Source organism: Myotis lucifugus, unplaced genomic scaffold (genome assembly GCF_000147115.1).
Source record: "Myotis lucifugus unplaced genomic scaffold, Myoluc2.0 scaffold_930, whole genome shotgun sequence".
Taxonomy (NCBI): Eukaryota; Metazoa; Chordata; class Mammalia; order Chiroptera; family Vespertilionidae; genus Myotis; species Myotis lucifugus.
In genome coordinates this window covers 150,420-164,443 of record NW_005871978.1, presented here as the reverse complement: position 1 = coordinate 164,443, position 14,024 = coordinate 150,420, and the positions used below count along the sequence as shown (strand labels likewise).

General features: G+C 56.8%; 1 protein-coding gene across 1 annotated transcript in view; it reads left to right on the top strand.

Annotated features, from left to right (window-relative positions):
* Positions 1 to 1,346: 1,346 nt before the first annotated feature.
* The window catches only part of CBX7 (chromobox 7), a 13,858-nt gene continuing 1,180 nt past the window's right edge, over positions 1,347 to 14,024 (top strand). Inside the window, exons 1-3 of the mRNA XM_014448819.2 lie at positions 1,347 to 1,466; positions 7,691 to 7,756; positions 11,721 to 11,787. Coding sequence (XP_014304305.1) covers positions 7,740 to 7,756; positions 11,721 to 11,787 — 84 coding nt within the window. The 5' untranslated portion in view covers positions 1,347 to 1,466; positions 7,691 to 7,739. The remainder of the gene's footprint in view (positions 1,467 to 7,690; positions 7,757 to 11,720; positions 11,788 to 14,024) is intronic.

Here is a 14,024-nt window from a genome sequence, read left to right as displayed (position 1 = left end):
GTGAACGGATCAGAGTCACCGGGGAAGTCAGCGATGGAGGGAGAGCGAGGAGCCCAGGGCGGCGGGCGGCTGGCGGCCAGCTCTTCCTCTTTTGTGATAGAAAACTCAGTCTTGGCACCTCGGGCTCAAGGTCACGGTGGTCCATGAGCTTCTTTTCTTTCTTTCTTTTTTTAAAATATATTTTTATTGATTTCAGAGAGGAAGGGAGAGGGAGAGGGAGAGAAATATCAGTGATGAGAGAGAATCATGGATTGGCTGCCTCCTGCACGCCTCCTACTGGGGATGGAGCCCGCAACCAGGGCATGTGCCTTTGATGGAATCGAACCTGGGACCTTTTAGTCCACAGGCCCGTGCTCTATCCACTGAGCCAAACCGGCTGGGCCATGAGCTTCTTTTCTTCCCCATCTCTGATGGGGCTGAACACTCTTCAGGTTGGGCTGCCCTCCCCCTTCTCCCCTCCTCCAGCGTGTCCTCGATTTTAATTTATTCCCCAGAGCCCAGCTGGTCATGGAGTGTAGCCCAAGCAGCTGCAGTGGTTACCCTCTTCCACGCCAGGCCGGAGGGGTAGTGCCAGCGTCATTCCTTCAGCCATTCATTCAAAACAGATTTACTGAGGATCTGTTAGGTACCAGGCGCCATTCTAAGCCCCAGGGAGGGATCACCCCCTCCCTCACCGAGCTGGCATCCTGGCAGAGGAGACGCACCGTGAGTGAGGAAATAAACACAGATGCCCTCCAGCGGGCTCCGTGCTGCACACCGTGAGGTTGGGGGGGGTGGTGGCATTTGAAAGCGTGGCCGGGACAGGCCTCTTGGAAGAGGTGGCATCTTGGTCTCAAAGTTCCCGTGTGGACAGGAAACTTTTAAAGGCCCCTGTCAGCTCTGAGGAAGGAAGGGGTCTGCTCTGTTTTTTAACTCCTGGAGGAGTGACCATCGTGTCCATAGGTGGAGGTTTTGTCAGCCTTCTCCGGGGTCCTGCCTGGTCTTTTGACTTGAGAGACGCACTGGCCTGTCACCTCTGGTCAGAGGCAGCCTCTCGGAAGGGGCTGGTGGGATTGGACTGAGGAGTTTTCTATGACCTGGAGAGTCTTCTGACCTAAAGATGGTCTTAGCACTCGGATTCTAAACACTGGGTCTTTGGTGACGCACACCCCCATGTGGTCTCAGTTTCCCCATGTGTCACAGGAGCCCCAGAGTTGTCTGGGGCCGGATGCACGTCTGTGCTCTACTAGGGAGGACGTCTGGGGTGGTTGCACAGCAGCCAGAGTTTGGGAGGGGGGTCTCTGGGTTGGTGGGGGTCTGGTGGGGGTCCCTGTGTATATGTTGGGGGACATGTATCTGTAGAGGGGGTTAGGCCGTACTGTCCTGTGGGTGGTCATCGGGGCGGCTGTGTATCTCACTGTGTCTGCTTCTCTTTCTTCCCAGGGTAAAGTCGAGTATCTGGTGAAGTGGAAAGGATGGCCCCCAAAGTAAGGTCCTTTGTGTGTGCGTCTGCCTGCCCGCCCCTCCCTCCACCCGCCGGTGCCCTCTCTCCTGCCTGACTTTCAGCTCCAGCTGCTCTAGCTTGGCCAGCGGGCCTTGATGAGATCATCTTCTCTAGCTTTCAGTTGCCCCTCTGCCAGCTGAGGGGCTTGGAGCACATGAGGGTCAAGGCAGGCCCCAGTTACCCTTCTCACATCCCTCAAGTTAAGTTCCATCTCTGGTTGGAGGCACCTCCCCCCCCCCCCTCCTCCCCCGCTTTCTGGTTTTTCTTGGCACCTGGCTGGTGAAGGCCCAGCATCTAGGGTTCAGAGATGCCTGCTGGAGGAGTGGAGGGGCTGGGCAGGGGTTTATGAGACTGGGTAAGACAAGGCTAGCCAGCGGCGCATGAGTCCTCAGTGACATAGAACTAGGGACAGTCTGAGCCCACCTTGCCTTTGGACAGCTCTCTCCAATCTACAGAGCAGGTTCCCATTCAGTCTTGTGAGGCAGGTGGGGTAGTAACCTCTCTAAAAGATATAGAAAGATATAGGCTCAGAGAAGGTAGGCAGCTTGCCTTGGATCACACAGCAAGTGAGGTCAGAGTTGAACTAGGCCTCCCCATTTTCAGGTACCTCCTCTGTGCCTCCTCCATCTCAGAGTTGGGGGGCAGGGAGCTGGTCTAGGACCTCTCCCAGTCTCTCCACCTCTCATGCTAAGACCCAATTAGAACCTTCACACCAGCCAATCACCTCCCAGCAGGGAGTTATTTGAAGAGGGTGGGGAAGGAGGGAGTCGTGGGGCCTTCCCATTGGTCTGTAGGTGCCCCACCCCCCTGCCCTGCCAGTAGAAACTAGCTCCTGGAATCCCCCTCTACTCAGAGCCTCTGCTGTCTGTGCCAGGCACTTTCTGCAGTGCTGTGCTGAAGGGGGGGTGGGGGTGGGTGGGGTGGGAGGGGTGACGACTGACCTGTATTGGGTCCTGGAAGTGTCTGGGGGCATGGTGGAGAAGACAGCAGAGAGGACATGGCCCATGCTGCCTCAGCATCCGTATGTGCAAAATGGGTTCAATAGTCAAGGCCCTGCCCCTCCCCCCACAGGCTTCTTTACCTTGTGGAGCATCCTGATGATTCGAGTTGGTGGCTGGCCAAGCAGATAATGCATTTGTCCATTCCTCCTGTCCCTCCTGCCCCTTCCCAGACACCCCAGGACTGAAGGAGGGTCCCTTACTCTCTGGGCAGATGAGGCGTGGACTTCCAGCCTGAGTGCAGGACAGTAAGAGTGCGGGAGGACTAGACAAGGGTGCCGGGGCAGCAGGAGCATGGGCTCCCTGAGCACTGGCGCCCCTGGCTTCTGCACCAGAAGGCATCGCATGGGGGTGTGGTCCCAGCCCAGTAGCCTTCAAGGCACGGTTGGCTATTTGTCCTCCTCTAGACTCCGTCTCTTGAAAGACTTCCTCCTTTAAACAGCGGCACTTATGCCACTTTTATTAATCCCAGTGAACATGTCTGCCCATCGGAGCTTCCATCAGCAGGAAGGACGAAGAGCTCTAGCAGCAGTCCCTCCCTGTTTCTGCTGGCTGAGCCCCAGCCCTGGGCCCACTTGTTTCTTAACATGATGGGACCAATAGATGGGCTTTCATGACCTTTATGACCTCCTCAAGGGGTTCTGGGAGCTCTGTTTGACCAGATGACAGGTGCACTTCTGGCTCCCCCACACTTTGATCCTGGGTTCCTATCCACCCGTGAGCCCCAGGAAGGTAGTTCCTAGGAAAGGTCATAAGAATAGAATTGCCAACTCCATGCAGCATGGTCCCCACTTCATGCCATTCACTGTGTCCCCCACTTCACTTGGGGGAAACTGAGCTTCAGTCAGAGGGAGAAGCAGGAGCTCCTCTGTAACCCATTTGGTCTTCTGTCTCCCCTCGCCAGGGGGTCTGGCTTGGACCCGAGGCTGAGACAGCAGGTGGGGAGTGGGGAGTGGGGCAGGCTGCAACCTGCAGGCCTGGGAGCCTTGGCTAGGGCAGTGCCAGCCTCAGCGGGGAGGGGATCCAGATCCTCCCGCTCCTCACCCTGCCAGGGAGGCCTATATTAACGACAGAAATAGCAGAATGCTCTCCCTGTGCCTGTTCAGCCACATGCTTTGCCTGTTTTCTCTCCAAACGGCAAAAATAATGACTGCCGTTCCTCCCCAGCAGGTGGGGCAGAGGAGCTGTCTTGGTAGTTATGGAAGGTACAGCAAATAGCACGGAAAAGGGCTGGGGTCACAGGGTAGAGGATGTTAAATCAGCTGCTGGTGCTCTCAGCCCCGAAGAAACCCTCAGACATCCTACTCTGATTGCAATCTGCCCAGGACTGCGGTCCGCTACCGCACCTTCTAGGGTGGACCGCCTCCATGGAGCTTTCCTAATGTTATTGTCAGTGGGCACAGCAATAACCAGGCTGCTCATCAGTAAGTCCCTAGTATGATCAGACATTGCCTATTGATTTATGGCAACCCATTTTACAGATGGGAAGACAGAAATCCTCAGCAGAGGAGCCCTCGCCCAGGGCCGTACAGCTGGGGTGATTTGAATGACGGGATGCCTGCCCCCAGGGCTTGCAGGTCTAGCCACTTTGATACACAGTGGGCTCTGGCAAAGGTGACCCAGGGTGATGGCCTGATGGTCCACTCAGTGGGACGTGCTCAGGCTGTGGAGTCAGACCAGGCTGCCTTTGAACTCAGTTCTATATAGTTAACAACTGTACGACCCCAGGCACAGCCCTCAGTCCCTCTGCATCTCCATCTCGCTACGTGTAAAAAGGAGGCCCCAGCCGCACAGAGCCCGCCGCGGGCTGCCCCAGACGTAAGGCACACGGTTCCTAACGGTGTCGGAGGGACGCAGGGAGGGCGCTTCTCCCTCCTCCAGGACGGTTTGGAGTCCAGGATGCGGGCCTGGCAGCTTCTAGTGCTCTCTAGGCTTTCGAAATGGATTTAATTAATGTGTATTTGCTTTCATTATGTACCGTACTGAACTAAGTGCGCCACAGGCTAACACAGCTAATAGTCACATCAACCCTAGGGACTACTTTGGTAGCCCCCCTTCATGCAGAGGTAAAGAGACGGGAATCACTTGCTCAAAGCCACCCCTGCGGGCTGGCCCCCCAACCCCGCGGCTGCATCTCATTTGAGCCGCATTATATTGTGGGGGAGGCTGGAGCGGGCCTTGGTCAGTGGGGCGCCCCGCCCCCAGCACAGCCGGAGCCTGCGCACACGGGGCTGGAGCAACTGCCGCTGCCTGTTTACCCAGCCGGGCCGGGCTGCGGTCATGTGGCCGTGTTTACCTCCCAGCGGGCACGCGCCGTCCCCGCCCCAGCCCCCATTGGTTGGCCCGGTCATCCGGACGCGCCTCCTGCGTGCGCGCGCGCGGCTCCGGTGCTGCGGGGAGAGGGCGGGCGGGGCGGGGCCAAGTGGTCCCCCGCCTCCTACGGAGCGCCCCGTTCCCTCCCAGTTCGTTCCCAGTTCCCCAGCCCGCCCGCTGTCGCCTAGGTTGTGGACCAAGCCGCCTCCTGTCCTTGCGCCCGGCTGTTCCCGAGTCGGGTTTGCCTCTGGATCGCCACTCCTTGCTGTTAATGGGCACTGTGGCCTCCATTTTGGGGGAGCCCCGGGTGTTCGACAGATACTTGTGCAACCCACCTCCCCTTGCCCGCCCTTCGCACGGAGCAGGGCCAGGCCTCCTGCTGCCAGGTCTGAGCCTGTGCTCTTGCCTCAGATCCCACGGATGGAAGCCCCATGCTAATAACAGGCCCCTCTGAATCTACCAACCTTTTCCGTGCACCTACTGTGTGCCAGGCCCCCAGGTCAGACACCGAGGACTTGGTTAGTTCGGCAGTGCCTCTCTCCCAAGGACATCCCAGCTCAGTGCACGACATGTGAGGTACCCGAAGGTAGAGTGTGGCCGAGATTGAGCTGAGTTCCAACCACAGACTGCCCACTCGCTGTCACAGTGGCCTTGGCAAGATGCTACCCTCGGGCCTCAGTGTCTGCATCTATAAAATGGGTCACCTACCTCTTACGGGTGTTGAGAGGAATGGATGAGTCCCTGGCAGTAGTCTGCGCTCACTCCTTGCTGTTAATGGCTGTGGTGCTGCTAGTGGTTCTAAGATGAGGAAACTGGGATCCAGAGAATATTAGGGACTTGCCAGGAACCACACTGCAGCAACATCAACAAAACTGGGTGAGGAGGTGGGGAAGTGGGCAGGGCAGAGAGGACTAGAACAAGACAGGGACATTTCAACAGCCAGAGAAAGAGGAGGCAGCCCACAGCAGGAACACAAAACTCCCCCTATAACTAGTTTCAGCTGAGAAAACCCAACCTTGAGGAAATAAAACTGTGAGCCTCTGGTTGGTCATAGTTTGGGTTTTACCAAAATATACATGTAACCAGTTTTAGTTTCACTTTCTTTTTCTTTTTTCTTTTTTTTTTTTAGTTTCACATTTCTTCGGGGTGAAACTGCAGTGGCTTCTAGAGCCATTCCCAGAGCACCTGGCGGCTGGGCCTGGGCTGAGTGCTTTGGGGAGGGGTTACATCTGCCCACCAGGGCGCCAGCTGCACTCAGTAATTATGGCAGGTGCCAAGGGCAGCGAGGGGAGAGGGGATGAGAGGATCGTTCGTCCTGCTGCGAGTGGCACAGCTGGGAGAGGAGCTGTAAGAACCTGGCTCTTGAAGGATGAGTGGAGTCCTCTGGAGGGACTGTCCAGGCGACTGCATAGCGTGTACAAAGGAAGAGAGGCGACGTGCCTGCTCAGGCTGAGCCTGTGGCACTTGGGTATGGCTGTGTGGTCCTCAGGGCACAGCCCTTCATTGCTGGGTTACAGGCCGGACGGGGCCGACACGAAGTAGCCGTGCAGCAGTGTCCGTGGAGAGAAGGAGCCGAGGAGTCTGTTCTCGGGCAGCTTGTTGTTTGTGTCTGGACCGGACACCTGTAGGTTTCACAGTCCCAGGACCGTTTAAGATGAAGGTTTCGGCTTAGCTTGTTTGGAGGCCACAAGGCAGGGGCCATGCCCAGCCTCCTTCTGCTTCGTAATCCTCCCCTGAGACCTGCTCCTCTCCCTTCTTATCCAGCGGAGCCGGTGCCGCCTCCGCCAGGATCACAGTCCAGTGCTTAGGTTTTGCCTGTGCATGTACATGTGCACAGACACCCAAAGGCCTAATTGTACGTTTGTGTGTATATTTATTTATATGCATGCACATATGCACACATACATGTTTTAAAATTTTAATTTTTATGCACTAGCATCTGTTTATAGTGAGTGGTACTGTTTTTTCCAATTACAAAAATCATATACAGTTAGTTTTTTAAAAAAGTTAATAGATGAAGAAGTGAGCAGCTTAAAGGCAGATTCTAAGTAAATAACGGAGCAGTGGAACACGGGTGGCTGAGCTCAGGAAGTGCTGCACCGTCTCAGTCCAGGCCTGTCCCCGCAGGGAACACGCTCTGGTTGGGAGTGGAGGAGATCCCCAGGGAAAATCCTAGCGGGTCCTAGCCCTATGACTGGTGCTAGACATTTACCAAATTCCTGCTGTGTGCCAGGCCCCGCCACCAGGCACTTCACACCTGGCCTCGATGGCACAGATGTGTGCCCAGAAGGGAGGGAGCAGCTCAGACTGGCAAGAGAGGCTGTGCTGGGGCTGGGGTTTGAGAAAGGAGTGGGGATAGCAACAGTGATAAGCACAGAGCACTTCCTGTGTGTCAGGCCCTGCTCTAAACACTTAGACACACTATGCTTTTTCCAGCACAGTCTTTTGCAAATGGGGAAATCGAGGCACAAAGACCATAGGGAAATTATTCAAGGTTTTACAGCTTCCAAGGGCAGAGCTGGGATTTGAACCCAGGCAGCCTGTCTCAGAGCCCCTGCCCGTTACCACAGGCTCTTACCTCTTCTATGAAGGGCCTATGGGACGTACCGCCCTGCCCTCCCAGGTCTCCTGAGCTGCTGAGGTGGACATAGGTCTCATCACACCTTTTGTAGGTGGTATGGTGAGTGCTCCGAATGAGGGCATTCTGGTGCCATTGGAACCCCTAGGAGGCCCTGACCTCGCTTGGCTGGCCTGGGACAGCTCTGAGGAGTAGTTGACAATTTTCTGGACCAGGAAGGGGCGAGGGCCTGCAGACAGTGGGCCCTGGCGGAGCAACTGTGGCTTCTGTGAATGCAGGGGAGCGCGGGGCAGCTCTGACCTGTCGTTTCTCTCCCAGGTACAGCACGTGGGAGCCAGAGGAGCACATCCTGGACCCCCGCCTGGTCATGGCCTATGAGGAGAAGTAAGGGGCTCCGCCTGCACTGCCGGGCTGGTCCACAGGCCGCTGGGAGGTTTCCTAGGCAGCCTGCTCTGCCTTGGCTCTGAACAGGGCCCAGGCATGGGCTGGGTAGGGGTCCTGGCAGGGACACTCTGGTCGTGGCTACAGCTGGGGGAGGGTGGTGGGCACCAGCTCCAGGGCACCGGGGGCCCTGGTTACTTTCCTGTTGCTGGGTGATGTTGGCCACTTCCCTCCCCTCCCAGGCCTCGGTCTCTCTGCTGCCACGGGGCCACCCCAATAACTCCTGCTGCGGCTTCTCCATAAGGTAGGGGTTTCAGTCGCCGTGATGAATGTGAAATGTGTCCTAGTGATGCCCTACGTGTGAGGAGCAGCAATATCAGTAATGCCCACGCAGCCCTGGGGCAGAGACCAGAGACACGCACCCTGGAGGTCCCTTAGCAAGAGAGGACCACCTGATGAAGCTCAGGGAAGGCCTGTGGGAGGGCTGGTTCTGGTCCTCCCCACTCTGCCCCCTCCTAACTGAGTGGCCCTGGGCAAAGCCACCAGGGTCTCCGTCTCCCACATCTGCCAGCGCTCTGCTGAGATTCCAGGGTGGTTAGTGATTGGCAGCTCCTCCCATACCCATGAGGGCTGCTCTCAGCTGGGAGCCTTGGACAACATGTCCTCTCTGCTGGTGTGGGGCCCTGTGAGCAGAATCCAGCCATTCCCTCTGCTGTGAGGCCAGAGTTACTGAGCTCCTGCCAGCAGGCAGCCCGCATCCTGCAGCTTCTCCCCTAACACTGACCTGTCATTGTGGACCATCTCCTGAAATCAGTCCCTCTGGTCACCTCCTGAGGCAGGGATGAGGATCATCTGACAGATGGGGAAACTGAGGCTCTGAGGAGCTGTGGGACTTGTCCAGCAGCCTCCCAACTGGGAAAGAGCCCAACCCAGGCTCCTGACTGTACGCGGGAGGCCCTTCCTCTGCCCCTCAGGCCCCCTTCTCACCTCTTCCCCCAGGACATCTCCTGCTGCCCATTCAAAGGACCAGTTCTCACTGCTCCTGCCTTTAAAGATGAGGGTGACCTGTCCCACAGCTTCTTTCTGGTTCCCCAGTGCTTGTGGGGCCTTGACCAAAGTGGTGTGGCCCTGGGAGAGAGTTGGGCAGCATCACAGGCCTGGGTTAGAGTCCTGGCACCTGGCTCTGCCACCCACCAGCTGTGAGGTGTCAGGCAAGGCCTTTCCCTCTGAGCCTCGGCTTCCCCATCTGTGCGATGGGTATAAGGGGCCGACCTTTGGGGCTTGCTTGGGAGGCAAAGGTATGTGAACGTACTCTGCAGACCCGTGAGTGTGGGCGCACACGTGTGAGTATCTCCTGGTGATAATTAGGGGTCAGCTAGTCATTCTTTGGTTTCTTCAGCAAGTCTTGATTGAGATCATAGTATGTGCCAGGCACTGTTGCAGCGCTGGGGTCCCAGCCAGACACAACAGCAACAAATGTCCCTGCCCCATGTGGCTCACATCTGTGTGGAGACACACAATAAACAGTGCTCTAATGTATGTTTACCATATCAGAGGCTGACCCCTGCTGCAAAGGTAGGGAGAGGGGTCCTGGTTTCCTGGGGAGTGAGCTGGGGGTGTCTGAGCAGAGACCTGAGTGAAGTGAGGGAGTGAGCCCGGTGGGTCCTTTAGAGAACACCCAGGTGAGGCACAGGGAGTGCAGAGGCCCTGGGATGGGGGCCTGTGTGTGAGGAGCAGCCTGGAGGACAGTGTGGCTCTGAGTGTGGCGACTGGAGTGGGTGAGCTGGGAGGCCGTGGGGGTGAGGGAGGGTGGGGACAGTGTGGGAGGCAGGGGCATCTGAAGGAAGGGGTGGCACAGCTCAGGGAAGGCAGCGTGAGTCCTGGTAGTTGATTGGCGTGCTGTTTTGAGTCAGAAGTCAATAGTTAAGGACAAACTCGGAGACTTCTGCAGGCCCACTGTGTGACACTCTCACTCCTCTCAGTCTTGGTGAAAAGGAAGTAAAAGGCAGTGAGGCCCATTTAACACATGCTTTGCAGGGTTTTAATGAGACCCAGGAGGCTGGGGAGGGGGTTTCACTGGGGGGACCTGCACACCAGGGGGCACTGAGAGGCACTGGCTTACTGGGCCCTGACTCCTTGGCGGTCTCAGCTCTTTAGCCCTGGACACAAATGGTCAGAGCGTTTGACAGATACCAAGCTCTGAGTTGGTAAGGTTGGACAGAATGCAGGCCCCTGCCTCACCCTCTCACCTGCACTCCCTGCAGTTTGCAGACAAGAAAGGGGGAGGGGCTGCATATTAGAAGCCAGAATCATATGGCCTGGGCTCCAGGCCTGTCCTGCTGATCCTGCCTGGGACCCTAGGCCTCACCTCCCAGGTTTGGAACCAGAGCTTAGCATTTTCACCATTGGCGGGAGGTGTAACAATGTGCCAACGTGTGTTACTCAACCTCTCTGTGCCTCAGTTTCCCCAGCTATAAAGTGAGGGCAGTAATAGTACCTCCCTCGTAGGATGGTGTGAGGGTTAAAGCTTTAGAGCAGTGACTTGTCCAGTGTCCAGTATGTGATCATCATAATCAGTAAGTCATGTAAATGTAATTAACATGCTATTATGTTCCCCTGAGGCCCTTCTCTTCCCCCCTTTGCTTCTCCCCCTCTTCCTCTCTCTCCTTTTTCTCCCCTCTCTCTTCTTCCTCTTTATTACTTTAGCCTCCTACTTTCCATTTTCATAAATACCAGGGACATCTTTCACTCCTCTCAAGAGCCTAGTGATGAGCTGAGAAGGGAGCCTCTCGCTCCAGACAAGGCCCCTGAGGCCAGAGAAGTGACCAGCAGTCTCCTGTGGGTGGGTGCAGAGCTGGGCCTGGAGGGGGCGCCTGGCCCCCAGCACTGGGCTCTGAGAGAAGCTTGTCAGCGTGAAGGCTGGGAGGGCTGTCCTGGAGAGTCACCGGGAGCGTGTCACAGCGCCCTGTGCTGCTCCCAAAGGCTGCTTCTAGGTCCCCAGCGCCATGGGAGGGAGGGCTCCACCACACATGCAGGATGTGCATCTCTCTCTCTCTCTCTCTCTCTCTCTCTCTCTCTCTCTCTCTCTCTCTCGTCAGCTGGCCCCTGCTGTCACCAGGTCTCACTCTCTGGCCCACTGGAATTCATTTACAACATCTCAGAATGTTTCTCTTGTCAGGGCGAACTCCCGCCCTCACATTCCTGCTCCAACCACATGGTCTCTTCGGCCCATTCACACTTTCTGAGTGTGAAGGAAGTGAAATGGGCAGAAGGAAATGACTGGGTTTTCCCACCACTCAGGCCCTGTTGGCAGCTCTGTGGTGACTCTGGTGTGTGTTGTGTGGCTTTGTTTGCAGCCTCAGGTGTGCCTGTGTTTTGCACTTGGGATTTGGAAAGGCCCCCAGCCATGGGTCATCTCCTAGGGACTCAGCACAGCTAGTTTCTCTCCCTTTCCCCAATCGGACAGTACAGAGAGGTAGGCGCCTTTCTCCCCACCAGTCCCGCAGATCCCAGACGGGGCGCAAATGCAAAGGTGGGAGGGATCCTCCCCATTCTCGTCAGTGCCCATGGGCATTCAGGCAGACTCGATCGACAGGTTCTGTACGACTCTCCAGAGTGGAAACTGGAACTGTACTCTTTGGGGGGAGGTTGCTCCCGGTAGCATGGGGAGCAGAGCTCTGGCGTGACCTGGGCCCAGTCAAGAGCCACACGCTTTTGGGGATGCCACCCGTGGCTGTGCTGTTGCCTTCGGCAGCTGGGAAGACCGAGGCTTCGGGAGTTAAACATGTGGCCCCCTTGTCATGGCCTAAAGAGAGCAACAGGGAGGAGGCCCTGTCCTGGCACTGGGGGGTGGTCTGTGAAGGATGCCCCTCCCCCAGAGACTGCGGAGGGCAGGGTGGAGGACCCCTGCTTTCCCTTAAATATCACCAGTGTTTTCTTTTCTTCCTCCATCTGCTCTGCACCCCAGGGAGGAGAGAGACCGAGCGTCGGGGTATAGGAAGAGAGGTCCGAAACCCAAGCGGCTTCTGCTGCAGGTAACCGGCCAGCGTTGGTGCCCACCCACGGTCCCCATGCTCCCCGCCATTGCCCAGCCAGTTGAGCTGAACCACTCCCCCTCCTCAGCCCGCCCAGGGTGCTGTGGGCGGGAGGCCCTTGGCGGGTAAGGCCCCATGGGAGTAGTTGGGGAAAGTCGGAATGTGGGGCTGGTGCCGCAGGAAGTGGGAGGATGCTGGTGGGCAGGAGAGTGGATGTATGGCTCATGGGCTCCTAGAATTTTAGAAGCTTAGAACTTTGTAAGCGAGCCTTTTTGATATTCAGAATCCCTAAAACACAAAATTGTAATATTTGAGGTCTTTAGAGACAAAACTTGAGAACTGAGGAAGCATGAGAGCCTGGAATTCTAGAATTCCAGCAAAGGCGCCTCGGCATCCTGGACCCACCGTCGTGGAAAGTCCTAGAAAGGTGTCACCCTTTCCGGTTCCCTGCCACAGGTGGGGTCTAGACGCTGTGGCATCTGGTGCCCAGGTCTTGGGGGCACTATGCTGACCTCACTGCTTTGCACTGAAAGGAAGGTGGAGCAGTTTTGTGATTTGAGGCCATCATGTTAGGTGATTGCTTCTCTGAGCCCGAGTTTTCTCCTGTAGAAGCGGAATGGTGGACACCCGCTCTCCTTCACTTACAGCCCATCCAGGGACTGGGGACCAAAAATAAGTCTTCTTGGTCCACGTGCAGGTGTGTCAGGTCCAGCCGCCTGTCCGCTCTTGATTGTAGATCGCCTGAGGCTTTTGCAGACAGACGGCCTCCCTCACGCAATGGGCGTGTTCCTGGGCTCCGTGTAAACTGTGTCCCAGGAAGGAAAGTGATGCTCAGCTCTGTGCTCAGGGCCCTTCACAGTGGACATAAGCTCCAGGGAAGGTGTATTATCATCTGTTTCTGTGTGATGATCCCCCCTAACTAAGCAGCTTGAAGCAACAAACACCATAGTCTCCGTGGTCAGGAGTCCAGGAGTGCATTCGCTAGTTCTTCAGTGATTCTAGTTGGGTTGCAGTCATGATGTCGGCCAGGGAGCTGCTTCCGAAGTGCTCCTCACAGCACCGCTCACGGGCGTGTCAGATGTTGCAGGGCCTGTTCTTACCCTGTGGACCTCCCAGAGGGCTGCTGAGGGCCTCACAGTGGGCCACTGGCTTCCCCCAGAGTGGGCGATCCAAGCAAGAGGGAGGGAGGAGCACAGTGTCTTTAACGACCTCGCCTTGGCAGTCCCACCGCAGTGTTCAGTCCCCTCCTCCCCCGGCCCCGAAAGGGGACCCATGGGTGTGCAGTCCCAGGGCGGGTATGTTGGGGCCATCTTAGAGGCTGGCGACTACAGCTGAAGCTCTGGGAGGCCGGGAGTTTACCCAGGTCAGAGCTGTAAAGCCCAGATCTGACTCTGCTGCTCCCGGGCCCCTGATAGCAGTGCTCTCCTGGTGAGGCGGAGAAGGACAAAGATGAGTCCACCTTGCAGAATTGGGAGGGTTTACTGGGCTTGTGATGGCCTGCAAGCCAGGGTGAAGGGTTTTGATAAAGCTACATATAGGATAAGCCCAATTGCATGGCAGTATTTTCCCAATGCCCTCCCAGTTCCGCCCTCCTCCCATCACCAAGACAACCTGCACCCCACGCCCCCCGATGGGCATTAGCAGGTGGGACTAGAACGGAGCCTGCACATGTGATCTTTGCTCCCCCCTGGAGGTGTCTGGCCATGGGTCCCCTCTGATGGCCTCGCTCTCTTCCGGGAGCTCTTGCCTCTGGTGAAAGGTGGCTGTAGAAGGTACTATCCTGGGGTGATCTAGGCCCTCCCAACATTTTAGCACAAGGATCTTTCCTGGACTTGTATAAGTTACCCCAAAGCAATAAGATAAGTCCCCAAATGGCAAAACACCAGCCGTGAGAAGTGGAGGAACCTTTCTTTCAGCCCATTTTAACAAGAATGAGGCAGGGCGTCAACAGAGGCCTAGGCCTGCATACTCACTCTGCTTCCTGAACCCAGATGGGGTTCTCGTACCTCCTGTACGTTCCTCCGCGGTGTACCCCAGACCTGTGCCTGTGGCCTCCGTCCCTGAGCCCCTCACAGCCCCTGGGGAGATGAGGCTGCCCCGTGGGGCTATAGGGCTGGGACTGGCTAAGGACGGCTCTCTAGGCTGGGCTGGGGGTGGGGTGATGGCTGCCTCTGGGCCATGAAACATGGGGAAGGACCCTCCGGCGGGAGGAACAGCATGAGCAAAGGCGCGGCAGC